General features: G+C 45.2%; 1 protein-coding gene across 6 annotated transcripts in view; it reads right to left on the bottom strand.

Moving 5' to 3' along the window:
• Nucleotides 1-562: 562 nt before the first annotated feature.
• Nucleotides 563-27,695, bottom strand: part of TANC2 (tetratricopeptide repeat, ankyrin repeat and coiled-coil containing 2) — a 362,078-nt gene continuing 334,945 nt past the window's right edge. For 4 of the 6 annotated variants that reach the window (XM_049636313.1, XM_049636315.1, XM_049636316.1 and 1 more), the window contains 9 exons: nt 22,126-22,259; nt 20,564-20,687; nt 16,215-16,390; nt 15,767-15,899; nt 15,187-15,216; nt 14,261-14,352; nt 12,365-12,511; nt 9,787-9,887; nt 563-8,192 (listed from right to left, as the gene is read on the bottom strand). In XM_049636313.1, the coding sequence (XP_049492270.1) occupies nt 6,239-8,192; nt 9,787-9,887; nt 12,365-12,511; nt 14,261-14,352; nt 15,187-15,216; nt 15,767-15,899; nt 16,215-16,390; nt 20,564-20,687; nt 22,126-22,259 (2,891 nt within the window). In that variant the 3' untranslated portion in view covers nt 563-6,238. The remainder of the gene's footprint in view (nt 8,193-9,786; nt 9,888-12,364; nt 12,512-14,260; nt 14,353-15,186; nt 15,217-15,766; nt 15,900-16,214; nt 16,391-20,563; nt 20,688-22,125; nt 22,260-27,695) is intronic. The other 2 variants (XM_049636314.1, XM_049636318.1) reach the window with 1 other exon arrangement.

The following is a 27,695-nucleotide window of genomic DNA, read 5'->3' as shown; positions in this document are numbered from 1 at the left end:
TCTAGCTCTCTAGACGGTGAGGATGGCAAATTCTGGCCAGATTTCTGAAGAGAAGATGAAGCCACTGGAAGAAGCTTTGACGGAGTTAGCCTCAAGGACTCTAGCTGGGGCTGTCCCCTCACCTCGGGCTCCCACCACAGCCCGCTTCAGGCAGCAAGACGGGGGTGCGGGCCTCAGCTACTACAATGAAACAAGAAGAGCTCGGTGCTCCCTTGGTTTGGCTGGAGAGAAACTCACCAAAGAAAAAGCCTCTCTTTCTCAGCGGGCGCTGCAAGCCTTCACTGAAAGGCCCTTAGAACCGTCTTGTCTTAGCCACAGATCTCACGAGCGCCTACAGCGCTGTCCCAACTCCGAGGAGGTGCTCAGTCACTTCGCTGAGTGAATACGAGCCCAAAGGGGTGACTCTGCTTGTTCCGCAAGAGACCAACCAAATCATCAGGAATGTGGCCTCTGTCTTAACCTGCCAAAGTCGTGTCCCTGGGGGAGGGCTCCTCGGCACGGCAGGCCTCAGTGAGGGGGAGCCTGAGTCAGCCCCCCCGGGGCAGGTATCGTAACGTAAGGAGAAAGCACCACAACACCGTGTTTTTCCAAGTGTTACCCTTTATAAATAAGTACATTTGCTTTCATACATACAGTTCATTGTACGGATGGCGATCTGTACACATGGGCAGGAGAATGCATTCATTTACCTTTTCACATCTACCTCACACAGCTCACATGTACAGACAATACAACTGCTCAAGCAAGTACAGCAAAGGAAAATGTCTTTCCTTATACACAGGGGGCTAGATGCCTCTGTGGGGTGCGGGACATCCCCACTGCACGAGTTCACAACTGTGTGGTGTTCAATATATCGGGAGAGAGAACAAACATGCATTGGATAATATACTGTACAGAGAAAGTCCTTTACATCTGAGTCATAGAAAACCTAAAGGAAAACTAAGTGCATTAAAGCTTTTTCCAGCAAGTGTCTTGAAAGGACAGCAAAGAGGAGGAAGAATCAAAATCATATTAGTACAAATCACTCTTTAATTGTAGACTGTACATGTCTGTACTAATTAAAATCATCTTGGATTTGGAGGAGACAGAACAGAGACGGAGATGCTGCGCTGGATGGAAAGGAGGCCATGCCTGAGAATGGCACCTGCCCTGAGCCTGAGGAGGAACTGGCCCCACTCAGCAGGAATCAGCCAAAGGAAAAAACAAAAACAAAAATAAACTAGAACAGGAAGTGTAACTTACAGGATTTCCAAAATAACCTGTGAATGGAGGAGAGATCTGGAGCCGGCTTTTCTATCTTTTTTTTCCAGTAAGCTGGTACACAATAAGGCAGGTACATTCAAGTACTAAATTTTCCAGAATTAACTCTCTGTCTGGTCCTGGGGACCGAAGGGATCGAGGGGAGTCCCCCTAACCAGGTGTTCTGGTTAGCGATTAGGCAAAAGAAAACTCCAGCCAGTAAGTGCTACAAAAACAAAGCAGCTAGGCTCCTTCCTGTCCACAGAGTAGGTCTGTCTGAAAAACAAGAGTGATGCTGGCCTGCATCTATATGCATTCAGCTAAAAACCTGACAGGTCAGCTTAGTGGAGATTATCAGAGTCAGCAGGAAGAAGTGAGATGGTATGGGTGAGGAAACATGAAAGTAACACTTGATTTTTGGTGTCCAATTACGCATTCATTTGGTACTGACTTTCAAAGCTCTGACTGTGGCCATCACGTGGCCACAAGCATCTCAGGGTGGTTCAGCAGCTGTGAGGCATTGGACACCGAAATGCAGGTTACCAACACTTCAGCCCTTGAGTGGTCTGTGTTATAAAAGGAGTTGATGAAGACCCAGTGATTATTCAAGTAGCTCTGCACAGTGGCTCCACCATTCCCATTGTGCTTGTGTCCAGGCCCCCAGCCAGCCACCTTTTCTTGGGAGCAGCCAGAGCTGAGTTCAAGGCATTGCATGGTGAAGGTTTCCATGACACGTCTTTGTAGGTAGCTCTTACCCCTAAGCCCTTTTTGTTCATTGTTGTTAGTCATGGTAGATGGTCAGTCTGGAATTCCTAGAGGAAAAGGAGAAAAAGCCACACCTCCCAACGTGCGCGCAACGGGGCGGCACAGGCCTTGGTGTGGAAGCAGCAGCAGGCTGCCTTTGCAAGTTGGCTTCGTGAGAAGTGGGCAGCCCAAGGACAGACAGACAGGGTGGGAGAGGCTGGGACAGGGAGGGGACACCCTGCCCCCTGGGGAGCCTGTTCCATTTTGTGGCAAAGGTTCAGTGAGCAACTGGTTTTGTCCAAGGCATTTCTGCAGTAGAAAAATAACTATTTTTGAACCAAACCACCCACCTGTGACATCTCTGGAGTTGTACAAGTTGGAGGCCAAGAGGAACTGAGAGGGGAGCTCATGGGGAGTAAAGGAGACTTCCTCATACCCACCCGGCCATCAGAGGAAGGGAGTTCTAGTCAACGTTCTCCGGGCCTCTGCCTGGCTGAAGGTCCAAAAGCAGGTAGCGGTCAAAGAGCTTATCTTGCCACGACTGGCACGGATGCGTGAAGACCCCTTTCCAGGTCTTTGTCCCCTCCTTCCTGAACCCTCTGGGCCTGCCTGCTGCCCTGGAAGCAGCCCCTCCAGAGGACGCGCTGCCGGTCTTTGCCACCAGACGAGCCTGGTGCAGAGCCACAGTGACACCTAGTGGTAGAATATGGTTGAAGCAAGGTGACGTCTACATAACCCACTGTATATGACTAAAATCTAAGGAAAATACTTATGGATATTAAATTAGATACTGGTTAATTTTTCTATTGGGTACATCTCTGGGATATAAAAATACCAATATTTAGAGAGGGGTTCATAAACTACTATACAATATAAGGACTGAGAATACCTTTCTCTAGGCTGTTCTGTTTACAATAATTTAGGAAAAGTGTTTAATAATCCAGGCTTAACTAAATTAGCAAACTTGTATCTCTGGACAACGACCTGGGGTACTGTACATGATTCTAATTAGTGGAATTTTCCTGAGCCTTCGAGTTTAAGTTAAACACATCTAGAAAGAGGGGCACGTGGGAGAGGAACAAGAAGGGTTTGTGCTCTATTAATTTGGGGCTTTAATAGTGCACGTCTGCAACCCGGACAAGATACAACAGCAGATACAAAATGGTCTCCATTTTGTCCATGCCAAATTCTCATGTTACACAGGTTTTCCCTTTACTTTGTAAATAAACATTAATTTTTAATTGTTAATTGTGTGCCTTACTGATCCAGTAAATAAAGTAACCATGTCTCAGGAGTCCCTAAGAAAATTGCTGGAAAAGCACTTTAAAATCACTGCAAATATTTTTTGTATTTAAAAATTCTTAATCCTTTTGATGCTTATATACAACAGTTATTTCTTGTGCTATAAATGTTGTGATCCACTGCTTGATTTCTTTCCTTTTTTTTCCGTTTTTTTCCCTTGAAAGATACACTAAAAGACAAGAGCGGTTCTGCTATTTTCTAATGAAGACATTACGCACACTTAAATATCCAGTATTTATCAGAGTTACAAATTCAAACAGTAAAGTGCACCCATTTATAGACATGATGTGATGGAAACCCATTAGTGCAAGAATTCTGGGTGAACACAAACGTACAATTTGGTGAGAAACCTAGAGGCTAAAGTCTGTTACCACTGTCTCCATTTCAGGGTGTGTGAATTGGGTGACTGGAACTTAACCAGTTTCATCTGAAAAACTTCCCCCACCAGAAGCCAGACACGGACTCAGTGAGTGCTGCTGGGGGAGAGGGCGTCTCCGGGATACAGTACTAAGATCATCCCATGGCAGTGAAGTAGCACAACAGGGCATGGGCAGTCAGCTGAGCAAGGAAAAATGGTCTCCTGCCCCCAATCAGGTCCAGTCGGCATTTTCTAGTCAAACTCAACTGGCGCCCAGTAGTGACATTCACTCCCTCTTATAATGGCTAAAAAAGAACGGCATTTTGACTGTTTTAAGTGTTTTGCCCAATAAGGCATAGACCCTAAATCTCCGGTTTGTCCAGGAAAGCCGAGAGACACCCTGGGGACAAGTGGCATCAGTGGCATGTCTGGGAGGTGCAGAAGCTGCTCGCTCACCTAGACAGCTGAGTGCAGGTGGTGTGTGTGGCATTCCAGACACACAGGGGCACTTTCCTCACAGACACGGACATCTTTCAGAATGTAGCAGCAGCTCCTCAGTGAGAGGTGGGCAGGGAGGGGTGAGATGCAAAGGGCCCTGTAGGGCTGAGACCTGGGCAAAGCGGGAGCTGGGCTCCCGGCTGCAGGCTGATGCTACAGCTCTACACTTCCCCTTCTAGATGGAAGCAAGAGAGGGGGAAGGGAAGGGAAGGGACAAGACACTGGCGCCCACCCTGGTCTGAGTAGGAGACAGTCCCTGGGCATCTGAGAGTGGGAAGATTCTGGGTCTTGAGCTGGCCCCGAGACAAGTCCTGGCCTGTGTCGGGCTTGGGGGCTGAGGGGTCCGTCCATTTGGCAGAATCTAAATTGGTAGAGAAATGTTTCTGATCTCAGCTGCATGCTCCCCAGGTCTTAGTGATACTTTCAGAGGACACTTACTATGACAAACAGGTCTGGTCACATCTGGATTTTTATTCAGGAAACTGCCCTTCCTATAGCCCTTTCTTTACTCACAAGAGCAGAATGATTCGTAGTAACAGAGAATTGATTCTCTGTTGTTCAGCTTCTTAAGTTCTAAGAGCTGATGCGCAGTCAGTACCAGGCCTGTGCTAAGGCTTTGGTTTCAGTGTTCTTGCTGTCCATCTTGTGCTGGCCTCAGTCACGCAAAGGACAGGTCAGCAAACGACCTCAAGACACAGAAGAAGTGTGGAGGGTAACTGCATCAGAGGACCTGCTATCTGTCTCATGTTCCCCCACCCAGGGCTGAAAGGGGTCTGTCTGCTCCCTGAAACACTTCACTGTGCCTGGTTTTCAAAGATCACTCCCCAAACCCTCCTACCTAGAGAAAGAAACGAAGAAACAATTCCTAGAGTAAACAGATAATGAAACTATAGATCTTGAAACGGAATCAGACGACACCTGGCATGGGGTGCAACAGTCCTGGGTGCAAACTCCAGGAATAAAGTCTTACAGCCCCAAGAGAATTCAATTTGCTTCTCAAAGAACCAATTTCTTCACGGTACCATGTGGGTTTAAAAGAAAGAGGGCCAGTAGAACACAATGTGGCTCCAGGTGAAGACCCGACAGGACTATTGTACCAAACTTTGGCGAAGAGTTTGCTTTTATGAGATATGATGCTCAGTGATGTACCAGGACTTAAAAAGTAGACTTCGCCAAGACAAGAGATTTTCTATAGCCTTTTTCTGAGAATCCAGAACAGTCTTTCTTCCTCTCTCTTTCTATGTATTTATGTATCCCCCCCCCCATGGAAAATCAATAGCTTTTAATAGTTAATTGTTGGCTAAAAACCTAAAGGATAACTCTCAGTGGATTATTTAAAAATATCCATGATTCTCATCCAATTTCCTTGGCTGGGTGAACTATTTAAAGGGATAGTTGTTCTTTAAATATTCATAAAACGCTTCTTGAAAAATCAACATAGTGACATTTCAAATAATTATATATATATATATTTTTTCTTCTAATTTAATTGACCTGTTTCTTCTCTTTCTCCTTGATCCTTTTGCCCCCGTAGGAAGACCAGCGATAATCTAAATGAACATTCTAGACCTGATGACTGCAGGGAGCTGGCAGTCCAGGGGAGGACACCATGGCACAAGAATGCACTGGGGTTGGCTATTTGGATAACACTGGATAAGAATGCAAAGGCAAAGGGGCGTCATACTCTTTCTAAAGTTCCTAGAAGAAAACGAACAAGAACATCTTATTTTTGTAAAAAAGGAGAAAGACATTTACACAACAAGAACATCAGTGAAAGCGATTGTCTCCTGGAAAAAGCTGACCAGTGTGTCTGATCTCCCTGGGTTAAAGCACACGGCACAACAATCTCCTCGCTGGCATCGGAAGAGAGGGAGAGAGCATGTGGCTGGGGCACAGACGAGAGAAACTGAAGTCCTGGCTCACGGGAGGCCAGCTTCCCAGTCGGCTGCATGCAAAGAACTCCAGCACGGGGCTGCCACCTCTAAACACCACACAGAAACTGCATGAGAAATTAAGCCAGAGAACTACCTCAGATGTGGAAACCAAGCCTGAAGATGTGCAGTGAAAACATATGGGTCTCACTCCAACGAACGTCTTTTAAACATTAGACTCCACAAATGGTCTCTTTGGTTTGATAGGGGATGTCTGCCCTTGTCGAGAGTCCCGGGACAGCTGCCGGTACAGGTTGTCCTGATATGCCTGAGCCACAGGGAGGGTCCGCGCCACCTTCACATCGGGGTATGAGGAGGCCTGGCCGACTCTCTCCAGGAGGTCTCCGCGGGACCCATTAGCCAGCATCCCATGGGGGCTGTAATAATCGTCCTCCAGCAAATGGCCATTCTGTGCATTGTTGGTTTTGTTATAAAAGGCAATGTTGCTGATGGATGATGGTGGACTGAAGGACTCAGGCTGAGGCAGGTTGCCTGGAGACGTGGGACTGAGAACGGTATCCACGGATGACACGGCCCAGGTCCGATTCTGCTGGTGAAGGTGGGGGTACTGTTGAGTCCGGGCTGTTTTATCTATGATCCCCATGAATGGTGTGGTCCTGGATCGGGTGGGCTCACTGGGGTAACCTCCCTGAGTGGGAGACACCGGTGACAGCTCGTCACATGACCTATCATACGCCGGTTTTAGTGGGATCTCCATTTGTTGAATCGAGGAAGATGGCCGGAAGGTAGGAGTGAGGTTGGAGGCTGATGAGATACTATTGCTAGATGGAGAGAAGCGCAGGCCTACGCTTTGGGAGTGCAGCAATGGCCTGGGAGTTGGTGGGTGGGGTTTGATTTCATTAGGGTTGACACTAATAGGTCTTCTGATTAAATGTGACACATCAGGGGAACCTAGTTGGCTGGAGGAGCGCTCCAGATCTAGTTTTGAGTGACAGACCGGGTAATAGGATGCAGACTGGCTACGGCCAATCTGTGGTGTCTGGCTGTATCTCATACCACCTCGATATGCTGAGGAAGGTCGCTGTGGAAGGTCTTCTTTGGTCAACCCTCCATGCTGACAGATGGCACCTGCACTCAGGCTGGCCTGGACGTGCTGCACGGGCCTCCCATCCCCTACAATCCCCCCAATTGACCCTTGGTAAACCAACCGGCTCTGACTTACTCCCATGTCTCCTTGCGAAGACTGGTATTTATTAGCCATTGAGTGGGCTACTTGGCCATAGGCCCCTGCGGAGAGGACGGTGCTCGAATGAACCGCTGAGCTGGGCTGGTTGCTTCTCACAATCTGGGCCTTGGCAGGCTGTAGCCTGAGCCCTTGCTGGGGAACTGCCACAGGAAGCTGAGGCATCTGATAGGGCCGCTGGGCCATTTTGGATAATGGAGATTTTGGTCTGCCAGGAAGCTGACTAACATTTGTTTCTTGCTGATAGCGCACGGGTGAGCCCGACTGGGATCTGTAGACACTCATGCTTTCAGCTGGAGGGCTGGCCCGGTACTGAGGGCCTCTACGGAGGGGGGACGGAGGAGGGCTTGGATAGTCCTTGCCTGGCCCTCCCACGGGAGGGGGGCTAAAGCGGTAAGACCCGCTCTGGTGGGCTGGGGACGTATGTGGTGGGCTGGGCCTGTAGTGAGAGTTCTGGTGAGTTGGAGAAAGAGCGGGTGAGGTGGACTGATAGCTCTGTCTGGTGGGAGAGCCTACAGAACTACTGGAACGGAAGTCAAAGACCTGATGCGAGCCGAGCGGTGAGCTAGAGATGTAGGCTGAGTCCCGATGGGCTGGGGAGGAGGGCGGGCTCTGGATTATCGGGAGCCCCTGACTGGGCCGAGCTTCGGTCTGGAGGCCAATGGAGACATTTTCAACATCCTGTTCCAGGTACTCCTCCTCGAACATATCCTGTACAGAGTATACATCTTCGTGCTGTGCTTCGGGTTCCGTTTCTTCTGGTAGCGGCGGCTGAGGCGGCTGCTGAGGCGGCGGTGGCGGCGGCTGCATCTGTCGGCACTCTTCCTCCACGCGCAGCAGGAGCCTCTGGATCTCACGGTTGTTTGGGCAGAGCTTGATGGCCTCGTTCAGATCCTCTAAGGCTGCTGCAAACTGTCTGCTTGACAAAATGTAAACACAGGAACCGGGGTTATTCTGAGTCAACGGGAATCACCAAGAGCTGAGGACCACGGTCGCTATTTTAGAGAACTGGGGTGGCATCTGTGGGGGTCTGGGGGGTGGTTTTGTTTGATTTGTAAGGAAGGAAACAGGTAGGCTGTCATTCTGGAAGAGTCCAGAATGCTTCCTTAGCCCGTTTACCCTCCATCTTCCTTCTGGCCTCTCTGGGATTAGTAGAGAAATGGCCCCATTTCATCAGTCCAGCCAGGCCCTTCAGGAAGATTCTCTTAGTGCCCAAATGCACACCAGGCAGTATCAGAGTTGGGTGGGGTTGTCATTTACAGGGTCACTGTCAATTAGCTTAGCAAAAAAACAGTTAACTACAATATTTAAGAATCTTGCTGATGCAGCATAATTTTTTCTTTATATTCTCGATATTTTGGCTCCGAATTTCAGGCCTGTTCTGTCCTAGGCCAGAAGACTGTCCTCCGCCCTTTTCTTCCCCTTGCCCCCCAGCACTGTTGCTCCTCTGTTCTGCTACATCAGAGCTGGGCAGGTATGACGCTTGCTGACTAGGCAACTCGGATTCTAATTTACAGATGAGGACAAGAACTCTCAGAGATATCCCCATCCTCTCTATTAAGATCGCCCAGGAAAGGGGCAACTGGCCTTGTGGGGAAGGAATTATCTGGGGAAAAAGAGAATTTGATAGTCAAGCTTCTGTAAGGACTCTGTTACCCCAGCTAGTTAAGACTAATATTTCTGCCACCATCATTGCTGACACTTAACCTGGATTTGGTTTTTCAGGACCATATCGCCCCTGGCCACAACACTGACCCTGAAGCAGTTCTTTCCCAGGCCATGTTAAGGAGAAGGGGAGGGCACTGGGCAGGAAGCATCGAGGACAGTGACAAGTTATCCAAAGATCAGTGATGGCTGGTTCTAGGTCTTTCTGGAGCCTTTCCTTCCCATTGGCCAAGCCACAGCAGATGGACACGAGGGATGGAGTTTCTCTTGGGCCCCCTCAATCCTGGCAGCAAGGACCTCCTGTCTCCATGAGTGTGTGGTGTGGTGGTGGTGGGGATTTAGGTGAGGAGGAGGTTTGATGCCACCAGACTTGAGGAGAGCCCCAGAAGGAAGACTGAATACCACAGGGACTCCTCAAATGCCTCTAGGAAAAGAAAGAGGAGCCTGTGGTGTAAGTGACCCATCCTATTTCTCTAAAAGGGCCAGGAAGATGTTTTGCTTATGTGACCTCTTCTTAAGTCACCAGTGTCTCTTTATGCTATCTGCTTTAGGGGTTAAAAAGTGACTGAGATACGGCAGAGGCTTCTTGGAAGAAGGTGCCATTCTCCAACAACGCAAAGGCATTTTTCTCCCAAAGTGAAATGTTGTAGAGCTCCACAGCCCTGAAGACTTGCCAGTCTTAAGCGGAACTCTGCGCTATGGGAGCCATCCCCAAAGCTTGGCCCTAAAAGTCCTCAGGGATAGACACATTTGGGTACATAGGTCCCAGGACGGCCTACATGGCTTTGGCCGGATTTTCGGAACAGAGATCTCTTGCTTTTCACCCTCTCTCTCTCTCTCCTCACCTGCTGCTGCGTTTGGCCCTTGCTCTCGCATAGTAAGCTTCATAAGATTTCGGTTTCAGCTCCAAGGCCTTAGTAGCAAATTCCTCCGCCATTCCAAAATCCTGTCATTACAATAGGTGTGCAAATGAGTCATTGAAGAGATATGAAAAATAGACAATTTGGGAATAAAACAGATTACAGGTACATTTGTTTGACATTAATGGATGGAACACCTGGGATTCTCGACATGCCTGGCACGGCTCTAGCCACATGGCCCAGACTGGGAGTTCCTTCACCTTTGCCCTGTGTGGCCCTGCAACAGCTCTCGGGGAATTTATCTGCCCAGAAGCATGAAGATACTTTTAATTTGCCTTCTTTCTGCTGTTCTAACGAAGTTCTTTCTAGCCCAGAAGCCAGATGTTAACCCAGTGAAGCTCCTGAAGTTGGAAACCGGGACTCTTGTTACACGGTGTGTGTGAGGCAAACACATCCATGTACCTCACGCAGGCGCTCATCCTACCCCCGGCTTCCTGTCACACCCACTATTCCTCGGCTTCCTAACGGGTGAGCGAGCTCCAGCAGGATGAGGTCTGCGTAAAGGAGAACCGCACTGACCATGGAGACCAGATAGGGTAGGGACCCCAGACAGACTTGGGTTCAGGCCTCTGGTCCCCCCTGGAGCCCCTGAGAGGGTGTGCCGTGTGTTCTCACCCATGTCTACTCTGCAAGTGCAAGTAAGTGGGATGACGCATTGGAAAGCCCCCGATGCGGTTTCCGGCACATGGCAGAGCCTCGGTAACTGGTTTTCCTTTCTATTTCACAGGGGCTTCTCTGGCCTCTCCTTCTCTGAACTGGTTCCCTACTTAGATGCATTTAAAACAAAAAAATTAAAATAAGAGAGGGCCAAGGCTACGACCGGGGTCTGTGTTGTCCCCTCATCTCTTGATCCTGAGGGTCCCTGAGGGTGTGATCTGAGGAGTGGGGTCCCTGAGGAGTGTGGTCTCATGTGTCCTCCTAGGAGAACCCTGGGAACAGGCACCTGGGTAACAGAGCCGTACATTTAAAGGCAGCCTTCCATACTAAGCTAAAGACAGAGTGCTTTCTCTTCTTTCAATGTCAGAGCCTTAGTACAGTAACCTCTGGTGACATGCGTGTTCCTGAGGTGGAACAAGGGCCTGGGGCATGGGTAGAAATTAACCAGAAAAAGTGGTGGGCCATCTCTGAGACACAGACCTCAGGTGTTTGGTTCAGTGTTGGTCATGGGGGGTGGCTGTCACCTGTTTCTGAGCAAGTGTGGAGCTCTATGGAGAGGAAGTATTCCATCTCATGGGAGTCACCTATTGCTACTCTGTTTCCAACCTTACCCTTCTTTTCTTTTGGACAATCACCATTTCTGGCAAGATTTGGAATGCTTCTAAGGAGCAGATTATTTGTTCAGGCAAAAGAGAAGGCAGCAGGCTGGCGGCAGCTCCTAGCTTCATCTCATTCTCACGGGTTGCTGCCACGGGGGACCCTGGGTACTGCTGATCTGGTTATGTTTCACAGAAGGGCCTCACTGCCTTCCCCTGGGGTGTCCCCTTCCCACAGGAACCGCTACTGTGTTCCCCCTCTCCTCAGCACCTGGGGCAACTCTGCCTCCTTGGGCCGTAACTGTGTCCTCTGAGACACGTGCGTCTACAAGGCTCTTCTCGTCGCCAGGGTTTAGACGGAGGATGTGAAGGTCGTGTACACAACTGCTAGCAGACCCCCTCTCTGGAAATGCCAGCAGACCCCCTGCCCCTGCAGCTGAAATCTCACTTCTGCACAGCTGAGCTCTCTAAGTATCAGCATTCCTGTTTGGCGTGGGTTGTTTTTAGCTCCTGAAGTAACTGTGAGACCTCAGGCGGGGGCTGTCAGAGATTCCTGACACGATCTCAGCTACTCCCAGTCTCTGAGAGAGGGTTCTTGGCCTGGGAGCATCTGTGTGTCACAGGAGCAGTGGCTGAGGGCATCAGAGACGGTATGTGCGTGGCTGGTGAGAAGGACCAAGTACTACGTGGGAGATAACAATGGACCAGGAAGAGTTCTAAGATTCCCTCTTTGACAAGAATGGACATGGCACGCTGGAGTAAAAAGATGAGGAGAGGAGGGAAAAGTTCAAGACTAGCCTTTGAAATAAACCTTGAAGTCCATGGTCCTGAGCCTTCTTTCCAGCCCTGCCTTAAGTGACTAGGGGTCTATGAGAAAGGAAGGGTGTGACTAAAATTCATATCTAATTGCAGCTGGAATTCTAGTGACCACTGCTCTCACATTTTCCCAAAGACCAGAAAACTGACTTGGGGGTAGGAGGTAATGATGATGGTATTCCAATCACTTTCAGTGGGAACTAAAAATTCATAAAGCTACCGAAGTGCCCACAGCATTAACTTTTTTATAGTTTCAGATACGGATTGTACTTAGACTTGATTTCTTTCAAATTGCAAATGTCAGTGCTCTGTGAAGGACAACCAAGTTCCAAATGGGGCAGAGAACGATTTCAGGGGCCTGGTAAGAGCCAGTGAGTGACACGGGCTGTCAACTTCCAGGGCTGTAGAAAGCAGCTGGGAGGAGAGGGACTTACGTTCATTTTCCTGCGACATCGAGAGAGGTTGAGGAGGAGAGACACCTTTAGTTCCCGGAAGGTTTTCAAGTCCTCACCAAACCCTTCTCTAGGGAATTTCTTCAGAGCGTACTGGTAGCGCTGGGCAGCTTCCTTTACTTTACCTTTCTAACGGGAGTACAAGACGGCAAAACACACAGTTGGTCTGCTGAGCAGCTGAGGAGGTGTGGCCCCACTCCCTTCCTCCTCTCCGCAGCAAGTACTAAGCTAGCCCTCCCAACCACCAGCCTAGGGAGTAGGTCTGGCCCTGGTGGTGAGAGCAGAGGGCCCAGTCTTTTCAACAGGAAACTCGCCTGGCAGGAAGGGCAAGGTTGAAGGGAATACCCAAGACCTAAGCCAGAGAACCAACACCTGGAACCTCCAGCTTCCCAACTGGATTCCCAAGAGACGGACCTTGCTCATTTCAAAGGAGCTTTTTCTTGACCTGATCTCCCTGGGACACACATCATTTCCTAGTCTCAACCACTCCAGAGTTATTACTACTTCTTTACTTTTGGCCTGCCTGGAAAGTTCTTTTCCTGTTTGATGTCCCACCTTGCCAGTCCCCTAGGAGAGGTCATTCTCTTCCTTACAAGGAGGTGGGAGCTAAAACAGTCTAGCTGTTGCTTCCCTAATCTCAGTGAATAAACAGTATCAGTCAGTTTTCCCCTGTTTTTAAAAAAGGCTTGGGGTAAGGTGGTAGTAGAGAAGAGAAGTTTAGAATGTGTGATCCATCTGTGCAGGAGGGATTTTCCACAATGAAGTAAATCCCAGCCTAGGGATCTGGTCACAGGGGCCTTGAACTTTTCTTACATTTTGTATCTGAAAATCTATCAGCTGAGCTCAGAATGATGCACGAGACATCTCCCATTCATTTAGCTGATCTTAATCTACTCCATTCCTTCTGTACAGCTGCAACTCCACCAGGGATCCTGACCTTTTGATTTTCTCTGCAGCACCATTCATTAAGGACAGATCTAGAGTTGGCCAAGGTAGAATTCTGGGTGGGAACAGCAGTAGCTTGCCTAACCTCATTAGGAGGTAGGACTCCTTGTCTCAGAATATCAGAAATTATATTCTAACCAGGGCTTAGATTCTTGACAGCAGTGCTATCCCAAAGTCCTAGAGTAATGAGACCCTTCTTGGAAGTCACGTGAAATCCTGGTTGGGTCAGGACTCAAGTTTCATAGAAGCCTGAGAGTCCTAGATTATCATGACTTTCACACAAAGGGTCCTCAGGAAATACAACCCTGCTCCCAGGAACTCTGTACACTTCTTACACAGGGATGGGTGGGACATGGAAATAATGTGCTACATAATCATTCCCCATCTTCGGGCCCAGGGATATCTCAGTGAGGTTGGATTTGTATTTACCTTTAGAAGAAGATGCCGCTAATCTTAACATAACCAGAGAACTATGACACGTAATTTTTTTTTTCTTAAGTTTTATATACTTGAGTAATCTCTACCCACAGCGTGGGGCTCAAACTTAACAATCCCGAGATAAAGAGTCATGTGCTCTTCTGACTGAGCCAGCCAGGCAACCCCTGACACAGTACTATGTATCTGTACTACATAATTTGACTTGTCCCATGAGTTTCCAGCAGATTCCATGCAGAATCTATGTAACTGCCTATTAGTAACTAGGTAAAATTTGGTGTTTAAATTGATCAGCTGCAGGCTTATGTAGGCTACTTTTGCTCTCTTGTTGGGAAATTTAAAACTCAGGATCCTCAACTTATGAGCCCATCACTGAGGTATGGCATTCTCCCTCTGCCTCTAGAGACAAGGATGAGAGTGTCAAGACTTTAGTAGATTCTACATATAGAAAACAGTCAGTGGCTGCTTTGAGGAAACTTTGTTCCTTCCTCCTCTCACCTTATAAAACATGTCCCCCTCTTCCATCAGCTTGCTCAACAGGATGATCATGATGTCTGGTTTGGAGGTGGCCATCGCCCATGTGGCTGGACCTGTAGTGTACAGGATGCATGATGGGTAAAAAACTCAGACAATGTAAGGGTGGTAGGAAGCTAGGTGAAAAAAACATCCTGGGGGAATTTCTGCTGAGAGAACAACTTGCTCCACAACAATTTCCTCATCTTTCAGACCTGGGAGTATCTTAGGGACTCCCACTGCCAAGAAGCTGCGTTGGATTTGTATTCACCTTAAAATAAGAATATCTGAACTGTCTGAGCCTGCACCACAGGAGGGCAGCAAAGCCTGTGTGTTGTATTTGGGCAGGCCATGGCTAAGTCTGGAGTTATTTTAAATAAGGTAATCGGGAGAAAGAGTTTGCATTAAATGTCACCACAAGATTTAAAAAATCCAAAAAGGGCAATTTATTTTAGAACCTGGGACTCCAAATCCCTAGCTGTTTAGTCTCTTAATTTAAAAATCTGTACTTTGCAGAAGGGGAACCATTAAAGATTCTAAAGGCTCCCTTAATTTGTAAGTATCAAATAGGCCTCCCTGGGATTTACTCTGAAGCAGGAGTACAATTTGAATGTCAAAAGATGTGAAACAAGCCAACATTACTGAGGACGACTTTACCCACAAAGAGAAAGAAGAGGTTAAATTGATTAGTTTATAGACACCTGAATTATTTACCAACTAAGCTTTTCAGGGTTAGTTATCAAAAGTTCAAGTTATTCTCTACAACAGTCATTAAAAAAAATCTTCTTTTAAGGTGAAGTAAATTAAAAGATTAGAGGTGTAGGGAACTCATGCAGGCTAAATCAAAGAGGAGAAGGCAAAGCTGACCAAGCCATCAGACCACGCCTGATGCTGACAGCGGTGAAATATACCTCGTGGGCGACTCGGTAACGTCTGACAACCTTCAAAGAAAGGAGAAAACAAAAAGTTGTAGGAGAGGAAAAAAAAATGGATGAAGGTGAAAAAAAAAAAAAAGAAGGAAAAAGCAGCAGTGAGAGGCAGGCAGCAAAAAAGCCAGCATATCAGCCAACCCTTGCCTACAGGTCTGTGGGATGGGGGAGCAGGTGGGACAGCAGCAGCAGGGACTGCAGAGTCGGAAGCACATACAGAGCAAGGGAAAGCAGAGGCTCAGGGCAGCGCAGGGATCGAGGATGCTCACAGGGCGGGGCTGGCACAGAGGCATTAGCACCAAGATGTGCTTAGAGTAGCCTCCCGGTCAAGGCTACGTGGGGCATGGCAGATAACCATGTGATTCTGGACACAGAGTAGTGTAGACCATGGCTCAGATGGTGCTTGCTCTGGGCCAAGAGCCTTTCTGTTCACTTGGACAATAACTGGGCCAGGGCAGAGGGGAAACTACACACACTCACACCAAACACCCAGGGCGGCCAGACCACTGGACCAGTCTGGCCCCTGGGCACAGATGGTCAGCACCTTATTCCTTTCTCCTACCTATCTTGGCTCCTTTCTTCAGAAGAGTGACAACAACAGAAGTGTTCCGGCACCCCACAGCCCTATCCAAAGGGCGCATTCCGCTATAGTCAACATGCTCGATCATGGCCCCGTGATCCACCAGGAACTGGACCTAGGACATGGATCAAGGAGAACAGTTAACACAAGTGCAAGGGCTCAGCGCTGCTCCACTGAGTCTGGCTGCTGCCTGGACTTTATTTAACCACAGGTCTAAACCAGGCTGGGACCATGGTATTTACAGGCCATTCCTGTATTCTTCATCTTTAGTGGTGTTTTGAATATTCCTGTCCTCTAGCAAGTAGGGATTTGAGAACCTTCTATCAGGAATCATCTACATGTTATTCTACCCTTAACCCTAGATAACATTATGGACGGAGAACCTTCCCTAAGATCCCTATGACCCAGAGGCTTGTTTAAAGGCACTCACCACCTCGGCATCACCATAGAAAGCTGCCAGATCCAACGGGGTGCGGCCATTCTTGTCAGCATGGTCTGTAGCGGCTCCATTATCCACCAGAGAACGTACTACTGAGAGATGACCCTTCAAACAAGCCCAGCTGAGGGCTGTCAGCCCTTCTTTGTCCATGAGAGCAATGGAGGCACCTACAAGAGTAAGTATTAACACAAGCCTGAGGAAACCCGAAAAACATGAAAATTCAGAGCAGGAGGGAAAGCTGGTACTTAAGGTGTAAGCTCTGCCAACGCACAGCTTTGTTTCTGGTATGTGAGTGGTCTTTCAATAAAACTGTTAAAAAAAAAATGATCCTACAAGCTTTCAGTAGAAGAGAGCCCAGTTGTTTTTACTGGGTATTCCAGGTCCTCCACAATCTACCCCCAAACTTCCTCTCTATGCTTAAGTTTCATTACATTACACCCCTGGGAGAATCCTCTACTTGGGCCGAATGGATGTGCTCACTGCCTCTAGACTCTCCCATAATATTCTGTATCCTCACTTTTGGTCATGTTTGCTTTCTCATGGGGAATCTTTTCCTTCCCCATGACCTGCCTCACTTCTACCCATTCTCTAGCAACCATTTCAAAATCCCCCTATTTCCAGGAAGCTTCTGATCACTGTTACCTCATCTTGAATCTGCATATGTCACCTTATTCCGTTATTAATCTTTTTTTACGTATCCTACTTGCATGTAATAAATTCTCGATGAATGTTTTCAGAACTCAGCAAAAGTCTTCCATTTGTAGTAGTATAAACTCCTAGAGAGGATCTTGTAAAACAGGAGGAGCTCAGTACATGTTTATTATTGGTGATAGTACCAGGCCACTTTCTCCCTCCCTAGAATGTGGGGGAAATGAACTCACGGGAAGAGCCTGAGCCCAGGCCACAAGGAAATTCAGAGTTTAATTAAACTTGTCAGCCTTCAGTGATCCCATCCCCACTCTCTTAGCCTCTTTGGTATTCTACATCTGTTTCTCTTCAACATTTGTATTTTCATCTCTAAGGATCAAGCACACTTGATACACTGTTTTGTAATTAGTCTAAAATTCAATATACATTTGATTCTTAGACTAGACTGTAAGCTCTTGGATGGCAAAGAGCCTGTCATTTCCTGGCTAGTTGTGAAGAGTAACTAAGACAATTCTTTTCACACAGTTGCCATGTTATACTAACTAAATTAGGATCAGCTTACTGCATACAGAATACTTTCCAGGCTGCCTCCTCAGCTGGACAGGATTCAGATGTGAGATGTGCCACAGCTGGGCTCAGGGTCTACTTGGCAGTTACCCGCCCTATCACCTTTGTATCCCTAGAGGTCAGGCAACCAGACTCTGTGGCTTTCCACAGCAGGATGAAGGGCTAGAAGGTACCATACCTCTAGCCCTTATGACAGCCATTTATGTATAGGGTTATCTTGTCATATATTGCAATTAAAACATTGACTCTAACACAGAATGGATTTGAATGTGGGACAGAACCTAAGGAGTTTTCTCAGATGCAACATCTATAAATTCCCTGGACAGAGCCTCCATTGGTGGAAGAAGCAGGATAAGAACGTTCTAGATGTATGTTACAGATAAGCTGACCTTCCATAGAAGAGGAAAGCTGGAATTTAAGAAATTAATTGGAGATACACATGAAATAAACCCGTATATTCAATTTACATCCAAAATTCAATATGTAATCTTCCTCTTCTCTCTTTTCTTTCATTTGCAGTTAATGGAATCACACCTCTTCCAAACATCCATTTTAACATTCTGGAATTAGCTTCAACCCAACTACCCTTCCTACATGTAATTGCTCTTTATATCCCAAATCATTTTTTGCACTTGACCTTTCTGTTCTATTCTAACAGCTACTGCACCTGGATTAGCGCCTCATTACTTCTCATCTATTCTATTACAATGCTTCCTAATTGATCCCCTGGTCCACTCTAATTTCTCCATCAAATCTACTATTCACACTACTGCCAGAGTGATTTTTTTTAAAGCACAACTCTGGCATCAATTCTCTTTTAAAAAACCTTGAAAGGCTCCCCATTGCCTTCAGAATTAAGCCAAAACCTCTTTTAATCTGTTCCTTTTCAGTTTCTTTCCACATACGTTTCCAATTTTACTTCCCAAGAGCCGTCATGAGTTCACTGGACAACTCGCATATTTCTTTAAACCTGTTGTGTGTTGGTTCTCCTCCCTAACTTTTCATTTACGATCCCCTCCCTAAAACAAAATATTTTTCCTAGTCACCTTTCAAGGTCTGCCCTTTCCTAACTGAAATACCTTTATGAGAGCTCTTAGGATTCTTGGCTTTTCAGGTATTTTTGTTCCATTCCTTCCTTCCCAGATTACAGACTCTTAGAGGGCACAGACTTATAGTGTGTTAGTTAAAAGAAAATCACTCACTGGCATATCACTAGAATAGTGTTCTGCGAATAATGTGGGCTACATACCTGTTTGTAGGGTTTGTTGCTTTAGTGGAAGTCTCTGAATTAAGTGTGAAAAAATGAAATACTGTGGATCCCTGACTTATGATGGTTTGACTTACAATTTTTCAACTTTACGATGGTGTGAAAGTGATTCGCATTTAGTAGAAACCATCCTGCGAATTTTGAATTTGGACCTTTTCTCAGGCTAGTGACGTGTGGGGACGGTGCTCTCTTGTGATGCTGGCTAATATCCGTGAGCCGCGGCTCGCCGGCAGCTGCACTAGCATGAGGGTTAACGGCGGATACACTTCTAACCATTCTGGGCCCACACAGCCATTGTTTTTCACATTCAGTACAGTATTCAATAAGCTATACAAGATATTCAACTCTATTATACAGTAGGCTTTGTGTTAGATGATTTTGCTCAACTGAAGGCTGATATAAGTGTTCTGAACACGTTTTAGGTTGGCAATGCTATGCTATTATGTTCTGTAGGTTAGATGTATTAAATGCATGCTGGACTTAAGATATTTTCAACAAGATATTTTAAACTTGAGTTTATCAGGACGTAACCCCATCATAAGTTGAGGAAGGTCAGTAGTACAAAGACCAGCATGTCTGCAATGGTAAGGGAGAACAAATCTCTGGAATCTGTGTCTGATAAGCTTCTATTGGCATGTGACAGACACTGTGCAGTGATCTGAAGGTTATCAGTGGCTGAAGAGGTCCTGCCTTTTCCAGCAGACTTGGGTTGTTCTGGGACATTTACTCATGCCACATCTTATCCTGAGAATCTAGGTACGCCCCTTTTTCTCCCCCAACCCCTTCTTGCCAGAAGTGAGGATAGATATCATGAAACCAGACTTGTTTGTTGGCTTGTATTGGGGAAGCAAGAACCACTTTGTACACTGGAAGAGCAGTTCTCTGGTTCAGACCCAGTGTTATGAGTCTGAGGCTGTGGAAACAAACAAATCTTTGAAGGATATAGCTAAAGACCCAATAAATCTTTGGCTGAGTTTTAGTTTGAAATCTTAGAAGAAACCTTGTTTTCTTCCTAACTCAACTACCTGGCCTGGGTGTGATTCTTCAGGGGGCTGGTTTCCCTGAAGTGTGCATGCCCACAGATGTAATTATCGATGTTTAGGTCCAGTTTGCTTAGAGGGAAGGCTATCTGGAATGGAATCATTAGGCTCCTCACAATCGACTACCTTCTGCTTCATGTGAATGCTCAAACTCCACTAGATGGTACTGTAGAGTCACGTGCGACTTTCCCACGATAGAAGTCCACCATCACGCACCTCTGTTTTGTACAGGTGATTGAGGTCAGAGCAATCAAAAGGAGCCTGAAACGCTTTTGAAGGTGGTGTGACTACAATCTGCTTTATTATTTCCCATTCACCAGGAGTATATGAATGTTGGTTAATGTCAAAGGAGTTTATTACAACAGGAAAATAATAATATCCTGATTTCTCATATAGGGTCCCACTGTCAGCAACCGTCTTAATCTCTGTCTGCCTCCTCTGGATACAAGAAAAGTATTAGTTGTGCAGGCCTACAAGATAACTGATAAAGAAAAACTGCAGTCTTTGGAAGATGAACATCTGCTGAGTGTATATTAAAAAAATCAAAGTTTGAAGATTACAGATTTGAGTTAAAGAATTTAGAATATGTTAGTTTGATTAGAATACCAAAAATCCCTCAAGCCATAAAGAAACAAAGACTATCAGAGTGAAAGGGTCCGACTGTATCCAAGAGGAGAGGAGACAGACCTTCATATTTTAACCAACTAGATGAATAGTATCTATTCTTAACATCTCTTAGATTCCATCACTGGAAATCATGAATTCCTTGGGTTGCTATAGGCACTGACCATCCCCAGCTCTGGGATCCCAGGACTGACCTTGTGCAAGTAGAAAGTCCACAGTTCCTAGATGGCCTTCAGAGGCAGCCATCATCAGCGGGGTACGACCCTGCTTGTCTGCCATGTTGACATCAGCGCCATGGGTGAGTAAAAGATCAACAATCTGCAAATGCAGAGAAACAGGGACAAATTATCCAGGAAGAGCTGCTGGGCAGACACATGCATGTTGTTGCCTACACTGTGGAATCTCGTCCTGCTGTACAGGTGAGTCACCTCTGCATGTAACTTTCTGCTGCAAGAACTCCCTCTAGTGTCTGCACAGTGCTAGTACCACGTGATTTGATGTCTGACTCTTTAAAGGATAGCCACATGAAAATCCAACTGTGTATTTCTGACTCAGCCCCTGAGTAAAAGAGAATTTAAGATAAAAAAGGCCAACACGTAGACAAAGATGATCTCATAATGGGAGCTCCAACATAAGTCACTACTTATGCCAGTGCCCTTTTATTGATCTGTAGGGGTTGTAAGCCTACCTGCGGTGAATACTTACGACTGAAGGGAATATAATAAAGTGTCCTTGATAACTCTTTAATACTGTTTGGCTTCTAGAGCCTTTTTTTCTACACAAATACTTCCAAAGATTAATACCAATATGCTTTCTTTTCCATCCTAAGTGTATAAATTAGCATTTATCTGGAATTCAAACATCTGGAAAGACTGCATAGCTAGAACTTACATACACCACATTTTCTTTTGGCAAGCCTGAGATACCTGCAAGCAAGCTAGCAGGGGTCTGTTGGGGTATAAACCTTTCAGAGAACCTGTGGATACTGTGAGGTATGAGAAGGAGTCATTCCATGACCAGGCCAAAAGTAGCTAGTCCTTCTATACAATATAGATCATGATGTTTAAAAAATTTTTTTAAACATTTATTTATTTATTTATTTATTTAAAATTTTTTTTTTCCAACGTTTTTTATTTATTTTTGGGACAGAGAGAGACAGAGCATGAACGGGGGAGGGGCAGAGAGAGAGGGAGACACAGAGTCGGAAACAGGCTCCAGGCTCCGAGCCATCAGCCCAGAGCCTGACGCGGGGCTTGAACTCACGGACCGCGAGATCGTGACCTGGCTGAAGTCGGACGCTTAACCGACTGCGCCACCCAGGCGCCCCAACATTTATTTATTTTTGAGAGAAAGAAAGCACAAGCAGGGAAGGGGCAGAGAGATTGAGAGACACAGAACTGGAAGCAGGCTCCAGGCTCTGAGCTGTCAGCATAGCGCCTGATGCGGGGCTCAAACCCACCAACTGTGAAATCATGAGCCGAAGTTGGATGCTTAACCGATTGAGCCACCTAGGTGCCCCCCGCCCCCCGCTTTCTTAAAATTATTTTGATGTTTTTTTTTTTAATGATGATGATTCTGAATGTTAACTTTCTGACATATTCTCAGTTAACCAGAATATTAATAACAAAGGCCCAAGTCGTCAAACCTGATGATGGCTGAGTAACCCAAACTTTGTGATTTTTTTGCTCTCGGCCTCAGAGGGCCCTGTCTAGAACTCACCCCTACGTGAGGGATTGGAAGTAGCTGCCCTGCTTACCTGCCAATGGCCCTGGCGGACAGTGCTGAATAGGGGCACTGCCCCTCGGCGGTTTGGCTGGGCCACTGCTGCCCCCTGTTCCAAGAGTAGACGACATACCTCCAGTTTGCCCCTTCCAGCTGCAGCTGTCAGTGCTAAGGGCAGAGAACACAGACTGAGAACAGGTGGGGCTTGTCCTCTCTAGCCCTCTATGTTAAGCACAGAAGTATATCTGTGTTTGATTAATGTAACTGCTACTTTACCTCCAAGAATAATGATATTAGCCACTTTTACCATGAAGGAAAAATTTTTAACATTTATTTGTTTTTGAGAGACAGAGAGAGACAGAGTACAAGTGGGGAAAGGGCAGAGAAAGGAGGAGACACAGAATCCGAAGCAGGCTCCAGGGTCTGAGCTGTCAGCACAGAGCCCAACGTGGGGCTCAAACCCAGGAACCCTAAAATCATGTCCTGAGCCAAAGTTGGATGCTTAACCAACTGAGCCACCCAGGCACCCTTCCACGAAAGAAACTCTTAAAGAAAAATCATCAATAAAATCACATTTAAATGGGCTCACAATATATGGAGACAACTGTAATAATAAACTTATGATTAAACTTACTTGGTTTCATTTTTCCTACCTAGCCTGTCATCCCTGCTTTCGACCTCCCTCTTTTTTGGTACCTCTTCACTACAAACCTTTCACGGGTCTATCTATGCCTGGGTGGGATGCAGACAGAAGGGCCTTTGCAGAGTAAGGTCTATTTTAGAATTAGTCAGGAACCACTTCTGGCCAACCTCTACTCCTGGACCCTTAAACCTAAAGAACTAAAGTCAGGATCTGCAGGTCACAGGGGCTTGGGCCAGTTTTCATTTTTTTTTTCTTCATTAGCTGAGACAGAAGTTTCTAGTACATTTGCAACTATTTTCATATGAGGGTCAGAACTGTTCAAGGTAATAGTCTTAAAGATGAGAGAAGAGGTATAACAAAGGTTCTTCTGAATACAAAATAATGGAATCACAGATTAGAAAAAAATAGCTACAGCAACTATAAGGGACACAGAAAGAAACTTAACATTCTTCTTTCTGGGCTGCTGTCCATCGTTCATGATCTTTGATAGAGTAGGGGGGAGTCCATGGGTGCCGATTTCATTCTTTGAGTACGGTTTCAATAGTTGCAAGAAGGATTTGGAGATATACTTTCTACTAAGTCCATCATTTTTTTAATATATATTTTTTTAACGTTTATTTTTTTGAGAAAGAGAGAGAGCACAAGACAGAGAGAAGGGGACAGAGGATCCAAAGAGGGCTGTGCACTGACAGCAGAGCCTGATATGGGGCTCAAACTTGTGAACTGAAAGATCATGACCTGAGTCAAAGTCGGACATTCAACCGACTGAGCCACCCAGGTGCCCTATTAAATCCATACTTGAACAAATATAAATTTTTCATTTGACCATGGGGTCTCAAATGCATAGGTTCAGTGTTTTAAAAAGAATGCGGATAGAGTCAATTTTCCCAAATTGACTTGGAAAACTGATGTGGTGATCAGCAAGTCTTTCCTTTATTATGGCTACCTACTCCAAAGACAAATCAGAAAGAGACAATATTTGGTAAGTGCAGATAATATTTCAGTGTGCAAATGTTGGTATCTAATCAGGGAAGCAACAGAAATTCAAATCAAATGGTCACTTGAAATTTTTTTCATTGAAGGCAATCTGTGGCATTTTTGCCTTTGGGCTTGGTCAAATTCATCCACAGTTAACTCATATGCAAAGCCAAACTAACTACCTGTAGTTTCCACTAAGATAAACTTCAAGTGATCTTTTCTTCCCTCAAGGATAAGAAGGGCTTATGAAGAAAAATGTGACAGTTTTAGAAGATGTATTCACTCAAACTAGATGTATCTATGCCTTGTCTTATGTGTATTTTCAGTTTTATTTTTGAACTGCTAACACTGTCATTTCTGTCCTATTCCTCACAGGAGGGTAGTGGCTTATCTGAGATGAGGGTCATTTCCAAGCCCTGAATGAGTGAATATAGGTATCAGTGGGTATGATTATTTACTTGAAGTTTTGTCTCTTGTTCCTTACATCAAGGTGATCTTCCCTCTTCGCCAAGTTCATATATCTAACAGTTCAGGAAAAACAACAACAACACTGGACTTCTTGGGTGAGAAAATAAGAATGGCTTAAGAACTTGACTGGAAATCATGTTGTACACCTTTAAGTTTACACATGTTATGTGAAAATTATATCTCCATAAAACTGGAAAAAAAAGAACTTGACTGGGGTAGACACTTGTTAGGAATCTTAAGAATCATCTTGTTGGTACATAAAATAAATGATTGGGAAATTTTCTAACTCTTACTTTCTGATTCCATTTAAAGTAGCTATGAGGTGACAGGGCTGCAGCAAACCTCCCTTTTAATCCCCTGGGTATGGTGGGGGAGGGTAAATACATTCTTTTTCATGGAAGAATTTATAGCCTGCTGGAGAAAATATAGACAGTATTTCAGAATCAAGCCTTTCACCCATGATGCCAGTTTATAGAACACTGTTGAGAACGTACAACCAGTGCCCATCTTGAAAGCTAAAATTTATATTGTTCACTCTAACCTGGAGTTAGACTGCTCTGGCTGGCCCATTTCAACTCACTGGATAACACATTTATATGAGAAGGAATGTTCCATTTGGCTTTTTTCTTTGTTGTATCATCTCTGTTGCTTAGGTTATGATGTAATTTGGCAGGAATCTCCAGCTGATAGCTGGACATGGCCATTAACACAGCTGGCCAATTTCATCTCAGAACAACACAACTATGTAAAATGGGATCTGTATTTTTCAAAATCCAAGAGCAAAAAACTGCTCTGGCTGGATTTTATAGAAGTCTTATCAGAAACTGTTAAAACTTTTTGAAAGAAAGAAGATTAAGGTAAAGCCAGTTCTATAAAACAACAAACTGATTCTTAGAGCAAACAGCAGTTTGGAGCCAAATCTCCTCCTAAAAGACCAGTAACAGAATTTGTTCCGTAGCCTGTCAGCATCTGATGAGATTATCTGACATAAATGGTCTTTTTTTCAAAGTGAAACATCTAAGGAGTCTAACGAGGCAGACAGGATGCAACTCAGAGTTGGGAAAATAGCCAAAGTCTCCTTGGATGGGATGGTGACACTAAGCAGAATGCAGCAAAGCAAATGGCTCTTCTGTTTATCTATTTTCAACCATGAAAGAACATAACACAGACGGGTCGTGCACGGCCAATGAGAGGGAGGTGGTTGGGGAGACATAAACTGATCACTGGTATCCAAAACAACATTAATTAAACATCTATTGAGCTATTTGTCAGACACTGACTGTCTCTGCTCTCAAGGAACTCAAGGTTGAGTAAGGATAACAGACAAATAAAAAATACACTACTATCCAGTGTATATGTTTTTGGAGGTAACGCAGAGAAAGAAGTGTCTGTGATCTTTAGGAAGAGATGTTAATCTGAGCTAAATGCTGAAAGAGAAATAGAAGACTTACAGGCATGCAAAGACAAGGCGAGGCATGCTAGGCACAGGGAGAGCACATAGGAAGTTCGCACTGATGTGGGAAACAACATGTTTATTGTTACTGGAGTTACTAGAGAAGCCAGGCAATAGATGAGGCTAGAGATCATGACTGGTCTTCTTAAGCTATGCTAAATCACTTCATTAATGGTTCAGGTGGTCAGTAAAGGGTAGTAAGCAAGAAAGTGACATAAACAGAGTGTGGCCCACAAAGATCACTTTGGCTGAAGTCACAAGGGAGATGAATCAGGAAAGGGTGACAAGATCAGCTAGGAGGCAGTTGCAGTAAGGCAGGCGAGGATGATAAGGGCATGAGTTATGGGCATCTTGTTTATTTTGTGAACGCTTGCTTCTTTTGGGTCATAGGATGGTTCAGGCCCTCCAGAGTTGCTAGACGCTTTTAATGCTGGTCTTGGTCTATGCTCGTAAGACAAGGGGGAAGAGGGAGTGGTGAACAATATTGTCACCTTAACTGCTTTTCTTCTGTACTGTTCCATAAGAAGTCTATGGAAACCCTGTGGGATGGGAGGAGACCAGCCAGATGGTGAAGGGTGGATGTAGGCAGATACTATTTGGAAGGATAAAGAGGCTGCAAAAGGAGGACAAAGGCAACTAGGATATTCTATTGACCTGCTTTTAGAAAACCCACTATATAAAAATTATATCTCAGTTAATATTTCACTATATGCCAAGATAAACTTCACTGATTCTAAGATGCGCGTTTTTTCCCTTCACGTTTTAACAACTCTAAAATTGGGGTGAATTTCGCAAGTGATGTGATAATAAAGAATGGTGGCATTTGATAGGCTGAGGGTTTCTTTTTTTGTAGTAGCACAAAAAATAATGGCTATATAGTTTCTTGCAGTTAGCGGTGCCTTAGAATTGATATAGTAAATGATACAGATTGTTGGGAACATCACAACCACTGTATTTTCCTGAGGTAAAAATTGTGTTGTTCAGACCAGGGATGTAGGTACAAGACCCAACCAGCTGGCTGCAGGTCACAGACCTTCATTCTCTATATAAAGGGGACATATATAAGATTTTGCCATTGGAGAAATAAAACATCACAGTTCGATGGGTCTTTATAAACTGTAAATGACTATGTGCTACAAGGTAGAAAGGAACACGTACGTATATTTAGTAAATCCATCACTATAGACTGAAAAGCAACTCGTAGTCTCTTCAATATTAGTAGTGAAGGTGTAGGGACATTTTTACATAGTGCGAACATAATTTCCTAGAAAATTTTCTGAAGCCAAATAACTGTTTATAGATCTATAAGTTATATTACAAATGCATTTTATTCTAGCTCTATTTAAAAAGCATTTTATGTTTATAATGCTTAAATTATCTCAATAAATATCAAGTTAAACACAACATAATTCCGATTACAAGCAAATTGACATGAAGCTTGGATTTTTTTTTTTTTTTTTACAATCTTGAGATATGGTCCATATTTAAATAAATTAATGTAGCAGACTTAGTGGCACACCTTAAAATGATGAGATATTTAAAAAGACCTGAGGCCACACAGTTTTATTCTAATGAGAAACTCCTATCAATAAAAATAAGTCTTCCACTTGGTTCACTCCCTTCTTGAACATTTTTAAGAAATTCTTTCAAGTACAGCACTAAAATATGCTTGATATTCATCACTATGATTACTAGTCTTACAATTCCTATCCCCTGTCACCATCAGGCCATATTTATTTATTTATTTATTTGCCCTCCCCTGGGGTTCCACGTGGCTGGCCTGGCAACACAGTGCTGGGAAAGGTCGAACTACCGGGAAGTCCCAACATGCCCGTCCCTTCTGCAGCTCTGTTGCAACATACATACTCCAGAAGTGCCGACATCCTGGTCAGTTCCTTCTCCTCAGTTTGTCCTCTAGCTTCCCGTAGGGGAGAGTCCTGGAGACAGCAGCTGTTTCCAGCTGCACAGTTTCCTTTAATCTGTCACGGGCTCTTAAGCTGCAGCTGCCTGGCATCTGTTCCCTTTGGCTCTTACAGAGGGAGGGATTGTTTGAGAAACAAAT

The sequence above is a fragment of the Panthera uncia genome, chromosome E1, assembly GCF_023721935.1.
Source record: "Panthera uncia isolate 11264 chromosome E1, Puncia_PCG_1.0, whole genome shotgun sequence".
Taxonomy (NCBI): Eukaryota; Metazoa; Chordata; class Mammalia; order Carnivora; family Felidae; genus Panthera; species Panthera uncia.
The sequence above is the reverse complement of the archived record's forward strand: the minus strand, read 5'-3'. Positions and strand labels throughout refer to the sequence as shown.